The sequence below is a fragment of the Cricetulus griseus genome, chromosome 6, assembly GCF_003668045.3.
Source record: "Cricetulus griseus strain 17A/GY chromosome 6, alternate assembly CriGri-PICRH-1.0, whole genome shotgun sequence".
Taxonomy (NCBI): domain Eukaryota; kingdom Metazoa; phylum Chordata; class Mammalia; order Rodentia; family Cricetidae; genus Cricetulus; species Cricetulus griseus.
The window spans coordinates 51,409,319-51,425,995 of record NC_048599.1 but is presented as its reverse complement, the minus strand read 5'-3'; the positions used below and the strand labels follow the sequence as shown (position 1 = coordinate 51,425,995).

Below are 16,677 nucleotides of genomic sequence, written 5' to 3'. Positions count from 1 at the left end.
AGAGCACTGGCCTAACATATGTAAAGCCTGAAGTCTGATCTCTAGCGGGGTGGAGTGTGGTGGGGGTGGGGTGCTTCCAGTTTGACCAGTCAGTTTTTGCTTCTGGCTATAGTGGCAAAAGAAAGCAGGAACGTTTATCCCTGAGTCCTAAAGCCCTAACCACGCAGTGCATCTGAGGGGGAAGGGGGTGGTAACTAGACAGACATGGTCCACATAGGAGTGACTAAGAGTAAGAACAGGGGGCTGGAGAGATGGCTCAGTGGTTAGGAGCACCAGCAGCTCACAGCTCTGTCTGTTAACTGTAGTTCCAGGGATCTGACACCCTCACACAGACATCCATGCAGACACCAATGCATATAAAATAAAAATGAGAGTAAGCAGGAAGATGAAGGTGTGGGATGGAGTGTTGGGGAATGCTTCCCTTGGGGGAGCTAAGCTCTGAGTCATCACAGAACTCTGATCTTATGTCAAAATGGTCTAAGTCCAGTCCCATGTTCAGCCTGATAGGGCATGAGCTGTGACCATGTGGCATTCTTCAGATAACAAGGCCTCTGAGGTCTCTAAAGCCTGCCTTATCACTAGGGGAGGGGAACAGAGCTGCCAGAGCTGGGGACCTGAGTGAACCACACTCCTACTCCAAATGGGACTTACAGCCAGGGCCCACTGACCTCTAGTTAAGATGATAACAGAACCCACACAGTTAGTTACCCAGTTAGGTTTTCAGCCTTTCTTCAGATTCTTGGCATCTAATGTTTGTATCAGGAATCCCACAGAAACACTTCCACTACCATATCCCTTATCCCTAAACCACAGACAGGTCATCCGTGCCCACCACCCTTGCCCCCATAAGCTTTTTCTTTTTTTTTTAAGCTGGGTGTTGAGAACGCAGGCCTTTGATCCCAACACTGGGGAGGGGGGTGGGGGGGTGGAAGGCCGATCTCTAAGTTCATAGCCAACCTGATCGAGAGTGAGTTCCAGGATAACCAGAGCTACACAGAGAAAAAAAAATTTTTTGGTTTTTCAAGACAGGGTTTCAGCCAGGCATTGGTGGTGCACGCCTTTAATCCCAGCACTCGGGAGGCAGAGGCAGGCAGATCTCTGTGAGTTCGAGGCCAGCCTGGTCTCCAGAGCGAGTGCCAGGATAGGCTCCAAAGCTACACAGAGAAACCCTGTCTGGGAAAAAAAAAAAAAAGAAAGACAGGGTTTCTCTGTGTAATAGGCTATCCTGGAACTCGCTTTGTAGACCAGGCTGGCCTCAAACTCACAGAAATCTACCTGCTTCCACCTCCTGAGTGCTGGGATTAAAGGCATGCACCACCACTGCCCAGCGATTTTTTATTTTATTTGTGCGTGTGTACGTGTGCATGTGCATGCCTGCGTGTGTGTGTGTGTGTGTGTGTGTGTGTGTGTGTGTGTGTGTGTGTGTGTGTGTGTGTGTGTGTGTGTGTGTGTGTGTGTGTGTGTGTGTGTGTGTGTGGTGTAAGGCCAATGTTTCAGAAGCTCCTGAGCTGGAGTTAACAAGAGTTGTGTATTGCCCGGTATGGGTGCCAGGAAACTCAGGCCCTGTGAATAGGATTATGGGATCTCACCCACTGGGGGTGACTCCTGGAAAATCTGTTATAAAAGATCCAGTGAGCAGGCAGGAAAAGGTAGAATCAAACACTCATGTACTTACTCAAATGACCTACCTTTTCATTGGCTAAATGCAGGAGACAGGCAAAAGCCAGGGGTATGGAGAGGTTCTGAGCCATGAGCGGGGGCAGCCTGGAAAGAAAGGCGGAAGCACTGAGTGGGTCATGGGCAGGAGGCCTGCTGCGCTAAAAGTCCCACCAAGAAGTTGACCAGGACCAGGAAGAGATGTGCACCCCCAGCCCTGTCTGTCAGCACACACCTCTTCTGCAGGTCCTTCGTGAGCCCACTGAGCATCTTCTCATCAGCCACTTGCTCAGGGGCCCCTTCTTTTCCATTGACACTGTGGTTTACCTAACCAAAAAAGCATATTTATGGATTGAACACTTACGCTTACAACAGAAACTTGTACAACTCTATAGCCAATAAAGAAAAGTGAACCGAATGAAGCAAGGATAAACTCTTACTTATTTCTGGAAGACCTAAGGAGATGTTTTAGTTTGGTTCCCAAACTTTTTTTTTTTAAAGATTTTATTTATTATTTATACAACATTCTGCTTCCATGTATATCTGCACACCAGAAGAGGGCACCAGATCTCATAACAGATGGTTGTGAGCCACCATGTGGTTGCTGGGAATTGAACTCAGGACCTCTGGAAGAGCAGTCAGTGTTCTTAACCTCTGAGCCATCTCTCCAGCCCCTTGGTCCCCAAACTCTTAAGAGGTGCTGGGATTTTTGTCTTGTTTTTGTTGTTTCTTTGAGACAGGGTCTCTCTATGTAGGCCAGGCAGGCCTGGAACTATGTTAGACCAGGCTGGCCTGGAACTTACAGAGGCCCACCACGCCTGGCTGAGGTGCTAGAATTTTAAAAGGAGGTAATGCGGTCACGGAGGCGTGGCTATGGATAGTGGACCTATGCCCTTATTCTTTCTTTCACATTCTAGCCACTGTACAAGTGATTCGACCCTTCTTGGTGCTTCTGTAAAGTACTACAAGACCAAAGCAACCCACTGCAGGCAACTGAGACAGTATGCATGCCTTTCGTTTGAGGCGAGTGTCTCTGCTGTTGGTTACAGCACACACACTAACACATGGGGTGAGGCTTTTCCTGATATATCCAAGACCACACAGCTTAAGAGTCCTCAATAACTATGCAATTCACTGCTCAGCCAGTAGAATATGTATGTGGAGTTTGTAGAGCGGACTGGATCTGAACAGTCAGACACTCAGGGTTCGCCTTACTCTCAGGAGAAAGAATCTGGCAACGTGATTATTTTTCCAGTGCTCTTGTTGAGAACAAACATTCCAAATCAGAACATCAGCTCAAAGCTTAAACACTTTCCGACACCTGTAAGGTAGTCACAGATTACTCTGCAAAAGGTCATGTTTCCAACTTAAGTTGCTACTGAGTAAGAACTCCAAGTGCTCGTCAATACTGGAAAACATTCAGTTGCTAAGGCAGCATGAAAAGCTTCTACTGCACATTTTCTTCCCCAGTAAGGGAAAACAATGACCAAGGCACAAGCTTGCCATGCGTACCACTTTCATGTGACCTGCCCACTCCTCTGCTGGAACAATTTCATAGAAGCATGATGTCTTTTTTTTTGTTTTTTGTTTTTTTTGTTTTTTTTCGAGACAGGGTTTCTCTGTGGCTTTGGAGGCTGTCCTGGAACTAGCTCTTGTAGACCAAGCTGGTCTCGAACTCACAGAGATCCACCTGCCTCTCCTCCCAAGTGCTGGGATTAAAGGTGTGCGCCACCAATGCCCGGCCATGATGTCTTTCTTAAACTTTGACTACATCTCTCTGCTTTGGGGCCATGGACAACACTGAGGGATCATGAACTGTAAACATCAGCTCTCCCTTCTACACACGGGGACCTACAGAACCCGAGTGCTGTCACCTACCTCTGTGTCAGTCTCCTGTCTAGAAAACTCTGTCAGCAGACTCCACATGTTCTGCTTCAGCTTCTTCATGTCCATCTTTTTGGCAGTCTTGGCATAATGAATTTCTATTTTATTCACCTGAAATAAGAGTAACAAAGTAAAATTAGGCAGAAAAACATTCACTATCAATTTACTATAAAAAAAAAAAAAAAACAAAAGTCTGGAATGAAAATGTTGGAAATCAAGAAGGAATCCAGGCCAAGCATAATGGCACACACCTTTGATCCTAGAGGCAACTGGATCTCTGTGAGTTCTAGGATAGCAAGAGCTACAAAGTAAGACCATCTCAAAACAAAAAACAAAACAAAACAAAAATCCAGTTTCAACTATGAAATTATACACAGCTCAGAGTCACACACACACACACACACACACACACACACACACACACACAAAAAAAAAAGTCCAGGCTGGCCTGAGCTTACTATGTAGATCTTGAACTTCTGATACACTTGCCTCCAAGCTGTGTGCTAGAATTATAAGTGTGTACTTCGATGGCCAATTTTAATGAGCCAGAATTTAAAGAGCCAGTATGGGGATTGAAATTAGGTCTTCACATATGCTGGGAAATACTCTACCAATAAAGCTACATCCCCAGATCCTAATGGTTTTTTTGTTGTTTTTTTGAATCAGAGGTAATTTACTTCAAGGCTAAGAATTCCAGGTTGCAGAGATGGCTCAGAGGTTTAAGAGCACTGGCTGCTCTTCCAGAGATCCTGAGTTCAATTTCCAGCAACCACATGGTGGCTCACAACCATCCATAATGAGATCTGGTGTGCAGACATATATGCAAGCAGAACACTGAGTACATAATAAATAAATAAATCTTAAAAAAAAAAAAAAGACCAAGAATTCCAGTGAAAAAGAGACGAGTAGATCAAATATAGGTAGGACCAAGTCTGGCACTTGGTATAGGACATATAGATGTTTAACATAAAATGAGCTGTATCTGGCCAAGGCCTTTAGGGGACACACAGCTAAGCTCGTGAAGAAACATGTAAAGATATGCTCACTGCTGCAGCCTTCACTCATATACTTTGTTGGAGTGATCAATCCACCCCTACTTATGGCCTGGGCTTGATTCTCAACACAGCAAAAGTAAAGAAAAATTAACAAAATAAGGTATTTGGAAAGATGTCAGTGCTACATGACCTAACTAGTTGGTACCATGAATCAGCTCAACCCTGTCTAAAACTCAGCTGCCTGGAGAGCAAGAGATTAAGATGGAAAAGGAAAAGAGGCGGAGGGCAGGCTGACAGACTCTCATCTATCTGAGAGGCATTAAACAGATTTCCAGGAACCAGGAGATTCCTTGCTGCCTCTTCCTTACCTTCTGAGGCTCAGCCACCAAGTTCGACTCTCTGTAAGTTGTGATGTCTACTCCTTGGTTTTCAGAAGATGTTTGACCATTCTCCTGTGCTGTCTTTGGCATACAGTAAGGATCAGAATCGAGGTCAAAGGTCCCAATTGGTCCCGAAAATAAGTCTGACTCTTCATCATCACTGTCAGCAGCCTGGGCAAGGAAACAACTCAAGTTTGGCACAAGCTGTCAATGGAGCTTAGAAACCACCAGAAAGAGTCCATGTACACAGAGCAGCAGAGACCACCTGAGAACCCACCAGGTGAGGCCCACAAGGTGGGCTGCTCACTTCACTTCTTCCTGCTTCATGTCAACCTACCCGAGACAGCAGGATGTGTCATCAGCCTGAGACTTCTGAAGCATGAGCTCAAAGAAAGCAGTGACCACAGAGACCACTGTCACCTTTGCTTAGTAGCCAAGCGCTACTAAGCTACAAAACAGGGGCTGGGCAAATAGCTCAGCAGCAGAGCACACACACTCCATGTGAGGTACTGAGTTCCATCCCTAGTATACAAAAGCAGCACAGGAGATCCTGGACACTAATTTGGTAGCAGGAGTCACGTTCTTATATATTTTGGACACAGGACACTCATGCATCCCAAGATGACCTTAAACTTGCCTTGTAGCCAAGGATGGCTTGAACTTCTGATCCTCCTTCCTCCACCTCCTGAGTACTGGGATTACAGGGTGTGCCCTGGTATGATGGTTTGGATGAAAATGGTCCCCACAGGCTCATAGGGAGCAGCACTATTTGAAAGGATTAGGAGATGTGACCTGTTTGGAGGAGGTGTGGCCTTGTTGGAGCAAGTGTGTCACTGGGGGGGGGGGGGCTTTGAGGTTTTCAGCTTAAGCAACCAGTGTCTGTTTCTGTCTTTCTTCCTGCTGCCTGAAATCCAGATTATAACTCTCAGCTATTTCTCCAGCATCATATCTTCCTGTGTCACCATGCTAAACCTCTGCACTTTAAACCAGCCCCAATTAAATGTTTTCCTTTATAAGAGTTACTGTAGTCAGGCTGTAGAAATGGCTCAGCAGTTATGAGCACTAGCTGCTCTTACAGAGAGCCAGAGCTTCAATTCCCAGCACCCACATGGCAGCTCACAATTGTCTTTAACTCCTGTTCCAGGGGATCCAACACCCCCATACAGGCATATATGCAGACAAAACTCCAGTGTACATAAAATAAAAATGATAAAAATAAAATACTATAAAGTTACCGTGGTCATGGTATACCTTCACAGCAATAGAACTCTAAGACACCTGGTTTATATGGTGTCAGGGATCAATCCCACAGTTTCATTCATGCGAGTCTACAGTCCCAGCCAACACAAAGTCATTCTCAGAACCAAGCCCAGAGTGAACAGATCAGAGTCATAAGATAGGCAGCAGGTAGAACTCTGAACAAGCTGATTCTTTTTTTTTTTTAATACTTTATTTAACTTTATTTATGTGCATTGGTGTAAGGATACCAGATCCGCTGGTACTGGAGTTACAGACAGGTGTGAGCTGCCATGTGGGTGCTGGGAATAGAACCTGGGTCCTTTGGAAGAGCAGCCACTGCTCTTAACCACTAAGCCATCTTTCCAGCCCCCCAGGCTGATTCTTATAGGCACTGAAATTGGAGAAGCATCAGCCAAGAAGTCAAAAGACTAGATTTTCATTAAAACACAACAGTCTAGGGCTGGAGAGATGGCTCAGTGTTTAAGAGCACTGACTGTTCTTCCAGAGGTCCTGAGTTCAATTCCCAGCAACCACATGGTGGCTCACAACCACCTTGAATGAGATCTGGTGCCCTCTGCTGGCATGCAGGCAGAAGACATAATAAATAAATAAAACCTTAAAAAAACAAAAAACAACAACAACAACAAAAACACACAACAGTCTGTCTCTCCCCGAAGAAAGGAAGGAAACTGACCAAGTGACTGTCCGTTTCCTTCCCCTCCCCGCATGCAGGGTCAGAGGCTTCTGTCTTCCTCCCATTACTTCTATTGGCTGTTTCTTCAGTGGACTCACAATGAGAAACAAATGATTTAGAACCAACCAAGGTATGAAGGTAAGGAGTGACCTATACAAGTCCTCCTGATAAATACTTCCAGATTGTTCTTGGCCCACTAGACCATACCACCTTCACATGTCTATGTGTTTTGTCTTATATCCAAAACATTAGCTCCTAAGAACACGAGTGTAGTACTAGTCCTTTGAAATCCCACAACAGCCAAGATTAGCACTGTGTTGTGCAGGCCAAAGACCCCATCCACATGTCAACTCATTAGCAGAGGTGCCCACTGCTTCCTGAACCCAGAGTATAAGTAAAGTGGCCACACTGAGCTCATTTCTCAGAACTGTTCAGTGGTCTATATGGAGACTGATTGTGCACCCAGAAAAGGCCTAGTAGACTGAGGACTCCTATAGCTGTTTGCATTCAGAAGGGACTGTGGAAACCAGGAAAGAGACCACCCCTCCATTTGGAAAAGGCAAGAGCTCTTCTCCCCTTACCTGAAGTCCAGGACAAAAGTTGGAGGTATCATTAGGATTGTTGTAATCATAGTCTTCAATTTCCTCATAGTGCTCAGTCTTTGCCTTCTGGTCCTGGCCCATCTTAAGTAACTAGAATAAAGGAGGGGGGAGGTAGAGATACAAAAAGAATTTTCTAGAAAAACAGCTACTGGACAAAGTTGGTGGATATAAAACTTGTTTCCTACGCTCAGTTTCTAGCATAGTCTAGAATGACATGACCCTAGAGCAAGACTCTTAACAGGCTAGATAGTCTACCTTAGTCTCCATAGGACAGTTCAACATAAGGTACAGGGCCTCTACACACCCTCAAAACCAAAACACTTCCTCCTCTGATCTGCAATTTTATTTAAAAGCAAAGGTTGGCCACCTTGCTGAAAGAAATTCAACTTGTACTTGAACAATCCTGCTAAGAACTCATTTCGTTATTGCAAAGGCAGTCTACCAGGGCTGGGGAGGACTCTGTACAGTGCCGGCCTTGCAAGCATAGGGCCTAAGTGTCCAACCCTACCTAGTTCAGGAAAAAAGAGCAATGGATCCCTAGAATTCTGCTGGCCAGCCAGTTTAGCTAATTGGTGATCACAGAGTGCAGCCAGACTGTCTCAGAAAAGAAAAAGTGGAATCAGGAGGACGGTGGGTAAAGGTGCTTGCTACCAAGCCTGGCAACCTAAGTTCAATATCCAGGTCCAAAGTGATAGGAGGAGAAAACTGACTTCTCAAATAGCCAACACAGCGGCTTAATATTAATTTAAATGCTTGTTACTAGCTAACTCTTACACTAAAATTAACCCATATTTCTTATCTACACTTTGCCACGTGGCTTGATACCTTTTCTCAGTTTGGCATACCCATCTTGCTTCTCCGCATCTCCTCACCACTTTTACTTTGCCCTTCTTCATCCTTGCATCCTTAGTTTGGTCGCCCCGCCCATACTTCCTGTCTGGCTACTGACCAATCAGTAGTTTATAAAACCAATTTGAGAGACAAATCTTCACAGGGTGCCAGAGGATTATCCCACTGCAGATGCTCACTCACTACACAGCAATCCAAAAGCATCCGGCTCCTTCTCCTAATTACCCAAGAATCTCCATTGAATCTTCCATAGCCTCACAGAACAGTGCCTCCCTCTGGAAGGGCTCGGTAACCACAGCCCTCAAACATCTGCAGCTCTTACAGTAGTGGTCTGTACTTGGGATATATGTCTTTGAGTTAAGGGGAACGGCTGGAGATGGATTCAGCTTCCAACACTATCTTGACTATTCTATACTTCAAAATCAGCCCTTTATAAAACAGTATTTTCATAACACAAATTCAAAAATAGTATCTAATATTTAGTGAGTTAAGAAATGCCCCACATTTTCCCACTGTTTCTCATATGATATTGGAAGTTCTTCTCCACTGGAACACCCTGCTCTGAGTATGTGCTAGCTTGCCCCTGCAAACTTCCAGTGTCCTTTTCACAGTGGAGCTGTGCTGAAGAAAAAAGGATCTCCAGCTTTCCACTGCTGGCCTCTCATGGAGACTGTGATTCTGAATACAAGAAGAACCAGAGTTCTTTCTTCTATAGGGAACAATTATGAGACAGGCATGGTGGCTCATCCTAGCACTTGGGAGGTGGAGAGCCTAGGCTACATAGAGTGAGTTTCAGGCTAGCCTGAACTACACCCTGAAAACAAACAAACAAAGTAAACAAACAAAAAAAAACCAAGAAAAACACATGCCTTTAATCCCAGCACTAAGGAGGCAGAGGCAGGCAGATCTCTGTGAGTTCGAAGCCAGTCTGGTCTACAAGAGCTAGTTCCAGGAGAGCTGAGGCTACCTAGAGAAAGTGTCTTTAAAAAATAAAAAAGGAAGAAAGGGAGGGAGGGAGGGAGGGAGGGAGAGAGGGAGGGAGGGAAGGAAGGAAGGAAGGAAGGAAGGAAGGAAGGAAGGAAGGAAGGAAGGAAGGAAATCAAACCACCAAAGTCAGGCCCTACAGTACAATGGCTTTATTCTCCTTCACCGCTATACTACTGAAAAGTTCATAATAAGGGCTACAGGGAGCCGGGTGCTGGTGGCGCACGCCTTTAATCCCAGCACTTGGGAGGCAGAGGCAGTCAGATCTCTGTGAGTTGGAGGCCAGCCTGGTCTCCAAAGAGAGTGCCAGGATAGGCTCCAAAGCTACACAGAGAAACCCTGTCTCGAACCCCCCCCCAAAAAAAAAATGGTTACAGGGAGGGTGACTACCCAAGAGGCTTCGGCTGTGTAACTGTGCCTCAGCCTTGCTCTGCCATTCTGTATCAGTCTGTTTATGCCTTGAGCACAACAAGTCCCTGCTGGAGCCACAGCTGCAGCTCAGTGCTGCTGCAGCATGTCTCCCATGCTTCCATGCTCGGCAAAACATTTCTGTTAATTACATTGGTCAGAAAGAAAACATGCCAGTCTGTGTAAGTAGAGTGTAGCATATTGGTGAATTCAGGAAAATATATGGCTATCACTAAAATTATGTGTTGACAGAACGTAATGGTGCACAACTGGAACCCTGGTGATGAAGCATGAGGATCCCAAGTTGAGGCAAGTTAGGAATATGAATCGAGTTCGAGGCCAGCATGAGCTACAAAGTGAACACTCTCAAAAGAAAACAAATAAAAGCTAGAAAATGTTCTATACTGGCTGGTTTTGTGTGCCAACTTGACACAAGCTAGAGTCATCAGAAAGAGAGAAGTCTCAGTTGAGGAAACGCCTCCATGAGTTCCAGCTGTAAGGCATTTTCTCAATTGGTGATCAATGAGGGAGGGCCCAGCCCATTATGGGCGGTTCTATCCCTGGGCTACTGGTCCTGGGGTCTACAAGAAAGCAGGCTGAGCAAGCCAGGGGAAGTAAACAAGTAAGCAGCACTACTTTATGGTCTCTGCATCAGCTCCTGCCTCCAGGATCCTGCCCTGCTTGAAGTTCCTGTCCAGACATCCTTGAGTGATGGACACTTCTGTGGGTGTGAAAACTGAATAAACTCTTTCCTTCCCAACTTGCTTTTTGGTCTAGTGTTTTGTTGCAGTGGTAAAAACCCTGGCGAAGACACGCTCCTTGGGAAATTCAATCCCTAGATCCACAAAGAGACAAAAAGAACTCCAGCTCTTGTAGAGGAACAGACAAAATAATGAGGAAACTATAAACTACTCCTGCAGCTGACCCTGCCAAAGTGGGACAACCGAAGCTGGGTGTAACCAACGGCAGAGCCTTCCAAAGTGACGGCTCTCCTCCAGTCTCTGTCTGTCCTCTCGCTCCACCCACCCACCTGCCCTCCTGTGATTCTCCTTGACTCTCTCCTCTCCTCCTACTCTCCTCCTAGCTGCTGCCCAGCAGTGACACTAAAAGCCACCTGATCCACACAGGTCATCAATGGGCAACAGCTTAAAGGAAGGGAGGCATCATCCTACCCTTATGCCTGGTTTGAGGTGGAGCTGGACGAGAGCATCTGTTTCATAGTGGAAATCTGTGGGAAGAGTGGTGACTTTCCAATTCTGGTTCTCCAAAGTGAACTTGGTCAGAGTGGTGGCAGCCTATTCATAAAAAAAAAGGACATTTTTTTATTTAAATTAAAAACAATCTTATTTTACATGCCAATCCCAGTTCCCTCTCTCTGCCATCCTCCCACCAACCCCCCCATCCCACCCCTCATCCACTCCTCAGAGAGGGTGAGGCCTCCCATGGTGGATCATCAAAGTCTGTCACATCATTTGGGACAGTACAGAGGCCCTCCCCCCTGTATCTATCTAGGCTGAGCAAGGTATCCCTCCATAGGGAATGGGCTCCAAAAAGCCTTCTTAATAACAATGATATATACCATTTTAAAGGTGATTAGGAAGGGTTGGCATTACTCTACTATTTCCAATTCTCTGGTCACTATGATGAGTGACTGTGCTGGGCATGAGAGCAGATGCCTGTAATCGCAGCACTCAGGGGGCTGAGGCAGGTATCCTGTAATGAGTTCATGATTAGCCTGGCTGTAAAGGGCATGAGACTAGACAACACGGTGTCACTCTGTCTCACTTGCTGAGCTTGCCTGTCCCTGGCACTGGCTTTGGGACTATTTCTCAGTGGTCCCTTAGGGATGAGGGAGAAAAGAGTACGTGTTTATCAGTTAAAGTTATAGCTGGGTACCGGGGCACATCTGGGGGATAAAGGCAGGAGGACCAGAGGTTTAACACCAGCCTCAGCTATATAGCAAATTTAAGGGCAGCCTGTGCCACAGGAGACCCTATCTCTAGAAAACAAAAATTAAATACACCGTAACTTTCCACTTATTTCTTTGTTATGGAGACTCTCTATGTAGCCCCAGCTAGCCTGGAACTCAGAGAACCTCTGCCTCCCGAGTGCTGGGATTAAAGGCGGGATGTTGCACCAGGCTGTACAGTGGTTTTTGAAAACCCTGTCAGGCACTTCGGCGCCGATCCAATGGACACCAAGGTGTCCGTCAGCCGATGAGTTTTGCTGTGTGGTGGTGGCGGCACACACCTTTAATCCCAGCACTCCCGGGAGGCAGAGGCAGGTGGATCTCTGAGTTTGAGGCTAGACTGGTCTTCAAAGACGGTTCCAGGACAGACTCCAAACCTACAGAGAAACCCTGTCTTAAAAAAAGAAAGAAAGAAAGAAAGAAAGAAAGGAAGGAAGGAAGGAAGGAAGGAAGGAAGGAAGGAAAAGAAAACCCTGTCAGAAAGGGCAAGAGGAGAGCAGAGTAATCTCAGAAGGCACTAATGTCTGGCACAAACCTTTGTTTTCCGAAAATATGCATCAAAATCAATATCATCATCAAAATTAATTTCAAAGTCTTTCTTTGAACTCTTCTTTTTGTTCTCCACGTGGGAGGCAGTATCTTCTGCAGAAGTAAAGACAGTTTATAACATTATTCACCTCTGTGCCAACATTATTCTCATCTCACATCCACTAAAGGCCTTGTCAAGCACAAGACTGCATGTGTGGCTGAGCATCACTACAGTGGTGGAATACGGTAAAATCACATATCCCGGGTCCAGCTAAGTGCAGCATGTGTGCTATGTTAGACACAGGCGTCAGTGTATACTCCACTTTTCCTTACGGAGCCTGGAAGACTATAGGGGACTTCCCCTGTGCCACTTACACAACTGAAGTCGTACGGGTACTAGGAAGCAGAGTGAGGTCATGAGGCCTGTCCCCCAGACTCAGAGGCTTACTCTTGCCACTCAACATTAACTGACCCTCCTGTGGCTGACCACTGCGCAGCCAGGAGGCTGGCTCAGCCCCTCTGCTTCAGCACCTCCTCAGAAGATGAGAAGGACAGAGATCAGCAGTGTCTCTTTTCCCTGCTGACTGAAGACTGGCAGGCAGTATGTGCTGCATGGCATTGTCTTACAGTCCCATCCACAAGTACTTACGCTTGGGTCGAGGCCGAAAGAACCAGTGATCTGGGCCAGCCCACATCTTCATGGTCCGGGGACTGAAATAGGAGTATTCTCCAGGTTTCATGGATAAAAAGGAGCACATGGTTTGGATGTCTCTGTCCCTGAGGGAAACAATTTCTTCCCTGTAACACAACAAAACCAACTGTTCATGTATACGGCACAGAACATAAACCATGCATTTACATATAAAGAAGTTGGTGTTACTAGAGATGCTACCCCACCTCCTCTACCACAAAGGGTCACTTCCTTCTTTTTCAGTATTTTTATATTTTATTTTATAAAATGGGTGTTTTGCCTGTATCAATGTATGTGCATCACATGCATACCTAGTGCCTCCAGAAGCCAGAAGGGGACATGGATCCCCTGGAACTGGAGTTACAGTGTTGTGAACCACCATGTGGACTCTCTAGTCCCAGAAGCAACCTTTCTAAGTCCAAGCAAACCCTTCATTAAGAAATCACCAGCCGGGAGGTGGTGGCACAGGCCTTTAACCCCAGCACTCAGGAGGCAGAGGCAGGCGGATCTCTGTGAGTTTGAGACCAGCCTGGTCTACAAGAGCTAGTTCCAGGACAGCCTCCAAACCCACAGAGAAACCCTGTCTCAAAACAAAACAAAAAAATCATCAAGTTTTTACTTGTTGAGAGTTTTTGCCTAATTTTCTCACAAAGTGTAACTATACAAATATGTTGGCTGTTCCAAAGTGCTCTGTAAATACTAATCAAAAGTCAAGGATTCTTTGTTTGTTTTAGACAGGGTCTCCTTATGTAGCTCTGGCTGGCCTGGGAATGGTGGCAGATGCCTATAACCCCTGAACTAGGGAGGATGAGGCAGGAGGATCTTGAGTTTGAGATCAGCCTGGGCTACACAATGATATTTAGTCTCAAAGAGCAAGCACAGGATGCCAGAGCAGGTAGCTGGATGCAACTCTCTGAATCCAGACGTGGGTCCTTTCACACATGTGTTTTTTGCCACAAAACATGAGAATCCTAGTTCCCATTCTTTCACTGTTGAGAATCCACAGGCACTGCCTTAGTTCCTCCTAAGAGGGAAAAGGATATTCCAGTTTACATAGTTTGTTCCCCAAACACTTGGAGAGTCCCTTTAGTAATTTTAGGTCACCCAGCTTCGTGTGCTGTGTATGATACACATAAGAGGCCTGGCAGCCTGGCAGCTTTGGGACATGAGGGAGCCCCTCTCCTCAGGCTGAGGCACTAGGAAGCACACCAGTGCAACTCTGCCACCCTGTGAGGATAAAGGTGGTGAGTGAGGAGAACTTAGTCTCTCCGTGAGAGGAGCTTTGCACTGGCATTGAGTTGACCATGAGTCCTATGACACTCTACAGAGTAAGCAAAAAAAAAAAAAAGCTTTAAAAAGGGGACTGGCACAGGGTAGGACAGCACACACTTTTAATCTCAGCTCTGGGGAGGCAGAGCCAGAGGCAGACAGAACTCTGAGTGTAGGGTCAGCCTGGTCTACAAAGTGAGTTCCAGGAAACCATCTTGAAAATAATAATAATAATAATAATAATAATAAAAGCAGACTGGCTTTCTCTATAGAATCTCAAAAACAACAAATATGGACAAACCAAAAAACCAACCAAACCAAAGCCCAAGAGACTATATACTTCAAAATTAATTTTTAAAATTAAAATACAAAATCCCTCACATTTCAAGTCTGTTGGACCCTATACTGTCAAGGACAAGGACCTAGGCTGTGTCACAGACTAATGTCAAGTTCCACAAAAATTACAGATGGAACAAGATGGCTTCAGAGCCTCTCTGCTTCTCTGCTGTCCGCCTTTGGCAGTTAGGTATGTACAGGCAAAGTGTGAAGAGCCTGTCTCCCTTCCCATCAGCCTGGCCTGGTGCTATGCAGAGGCACTGTAGGCTTCCAGAACTGTAGTCACCCAACAAACACATCTGGGTGACAGGTGCCCCTTACCCAAGTCCATAGAACTAACCCAATCTGTACTATGTCTGTACTTTGAGGCTGCTCCTCCCAACCTGCACCCTCTTAGGGGCCATCTCTGCTCTACCTTCCCCTAACATCACAGGCCACTCCTGCCAGTCAGCTCAGAGGCTCTGTCAGCCAGAGGAATATTTCACTATTTAAGCCAAGGTGTAGGATGAGCTCTGCCTGGGCAACGTCAGCTCTATAATGAAGTGGATCACTAACATGCAAAGCCAGGTGTGACCCTCAGCCACACGGTTCAGCCCACGTATGTGATACGGCACACCAGCCCAGCTAACCAGAACAGGAGGCCTTACTGGCTGCTCTGGACCTGGCAGAGCTCCTTCCAGCTCCCCAACTCTTCATGATCCCCAGCTGCAGGAGGGTCTGGCTCATCATTGTCATCAAAGTCATCCATCAGGGGCCCATCAGGGACATCCTCATCATCATCTTCAACCTCAGCATTGATGTCAAATACCTCATCATTCTTCTTAAACTTGTCCATCAGGGCTGAGACAGACTACAGAGAGAAGACAGGGCTCTTAGGACCACCCCAGCTCATCCCGAGACAGCAGCCATTTTCAGCTTCTCCTTTTCCTGCTCCCCCCCCACCCCCCAGCCCCACCCGCTAGAACCGGCACCTCACAAGGAAGTTTACATTGTGCAGTGCAGGGTGAAGCTGCATTGTGTTGGGCACATTTAGCAAAACACAAAACAGGAATCTGCATTCATTAACTGCAAGTTTGGAGAACACAGTTTTCCATGGAGACCATTTATGTTGGAGGTTGTAGTAAGTAGGCTAAAGGGGGCCTTGCTAAAAATACACAAAGGAAGGCTTTAAACATGACAGTTTCTCAGGAAACAGTGTGCCAGGGGACTTGACCCCCAAAAGAAGCCTGACAGCAGCTGGAGACAAGTGACTGCTATGATCAAGAGCAAATGTAACCCTCAGGAAGCAAGTAAGACGTGGAACTGACCTCACAATCCACAACTACATGATGGCCCTGCTGGGGTTCACAGCCCCTCCCTCCCAGCTAGGCTGAGAATTCCCACAAAAGTGCCAAAGGAAATATTTTCTGTACTCTTGAATAAATAAAATCGATGCCACAGTTTTGGTTCCCACTGGGCAGAACTAATCTTGGACTAACTAACTGAAACCACCAAGCCACTGGAAAATGCCCCAAGCCCTTATAAATCCAAAAGTTGACCACACCTCGTTATGTGTTTCACTGTCCCATTTAGTAAACTGGAACCCGGCCAGAGAAGGGCAGAGCTGGCGGTCTTCCACACACTGCTGCAAGGGTGCTAGGGGGACATGGAAAAGATGACAGGTGGGTCGACTGAGTTTGCCACTTACACAGAGGGAGAGGCAGTCACCTCACTGTCCTGTCGAGGCTGGATTGCCAATTGTTGGCTGGTTGTCAACCTCCTGTTGCTACACCATTTGGGGATACAAACAGACACAGGTGTACCCACAGTGGAGTCAAGCTAAATGCCATTCCTAAGCTTAATGAAAAGGAGAAATCGGAGGCATGGACATTTGATTCTTAAGTGAACTCTTTAGCTGGGAAATGTGCAAGCCTTTTCTTAAAAGCACCAAGTTCCTTAGTAGTCATGTGATGGTACATATTAAAGTAGCTACAGATGACATACGTCAGAGGATCACAGCCCTAGCTGAGGGCATAAACACAGGAACAAACTGTCAGCACAGTTATGCTGAGCAAAACATCTGCAAGGCCAGGCGGTGGTGGCACACACCTTTAGTCCCAGCACTCAGGAGGCCAGCCTGGTCTACAGAGTGAGTTCCAGGACAGCCAGGACTGTTTTACAGAGAAACCTTGCTCCAAAAAAAAAAAAAAAAAA

The 16,677-nt window shown here is 46.2% G+C and overlaps 1 protein-coding gene across 4 annotated transcripts in view; it reads right to left on the bottom strand.

Moving 5' to 3' along the window:
* Ncaph (non-SMC condensin I complex subunit H) overlaps nt 1-16,677 on the bottom strand; it is a 29,940-nt gene that overhangs the window by 1,677 nt on the left and 11,586 nt on the right. For all 4 annotated transcript variants that reach the window (XR_003486549.2, XM_027421911.1, XM_027421912.2 and 1 more), the window contains exons 8-17: nt 16,028-16,119; nt 15,132-15,334; nt 12,838-12,986; nt 12,196-12,302; nt 10,864-10,986; nt 7,430-7,540; nt 4,904-5,086; nt 3,535-3,651; nt 1,892-1,983; nt 1,689-1,764 (exon numbers count right to left, since the gene is read on the bottom strand). Coding sequence is in view for 3 of the 4 variants with exons in the window: in XM_027421911.1 (XP_027277712.1) it covers nt 1,689-1,764; nt 1,892-1,983; nt 3,535-3,651; nt 4,904-5,086; nt 7,430-7,540; nt 10,864-10,986; nt 12,196-12,302; nt 12,838-12,986; nt 15,132-15,334; nt 16,028-16,119 (1,253 nt within the window). In the remaining variant the exon portion in view is untranslated. The remainder of the gene's footprint in view (nt 1-1,688; nt 1,765-1,891; nt 1,984-3,534; nt 3,652-4,903; nt 5,087-7,429; nt 7,541-10,863; nt 10,987-12,195; nt 12,303-12,837; nt 12,987-15,131; nt 15,335-16,027; nt 16,120-16,677) is intronic.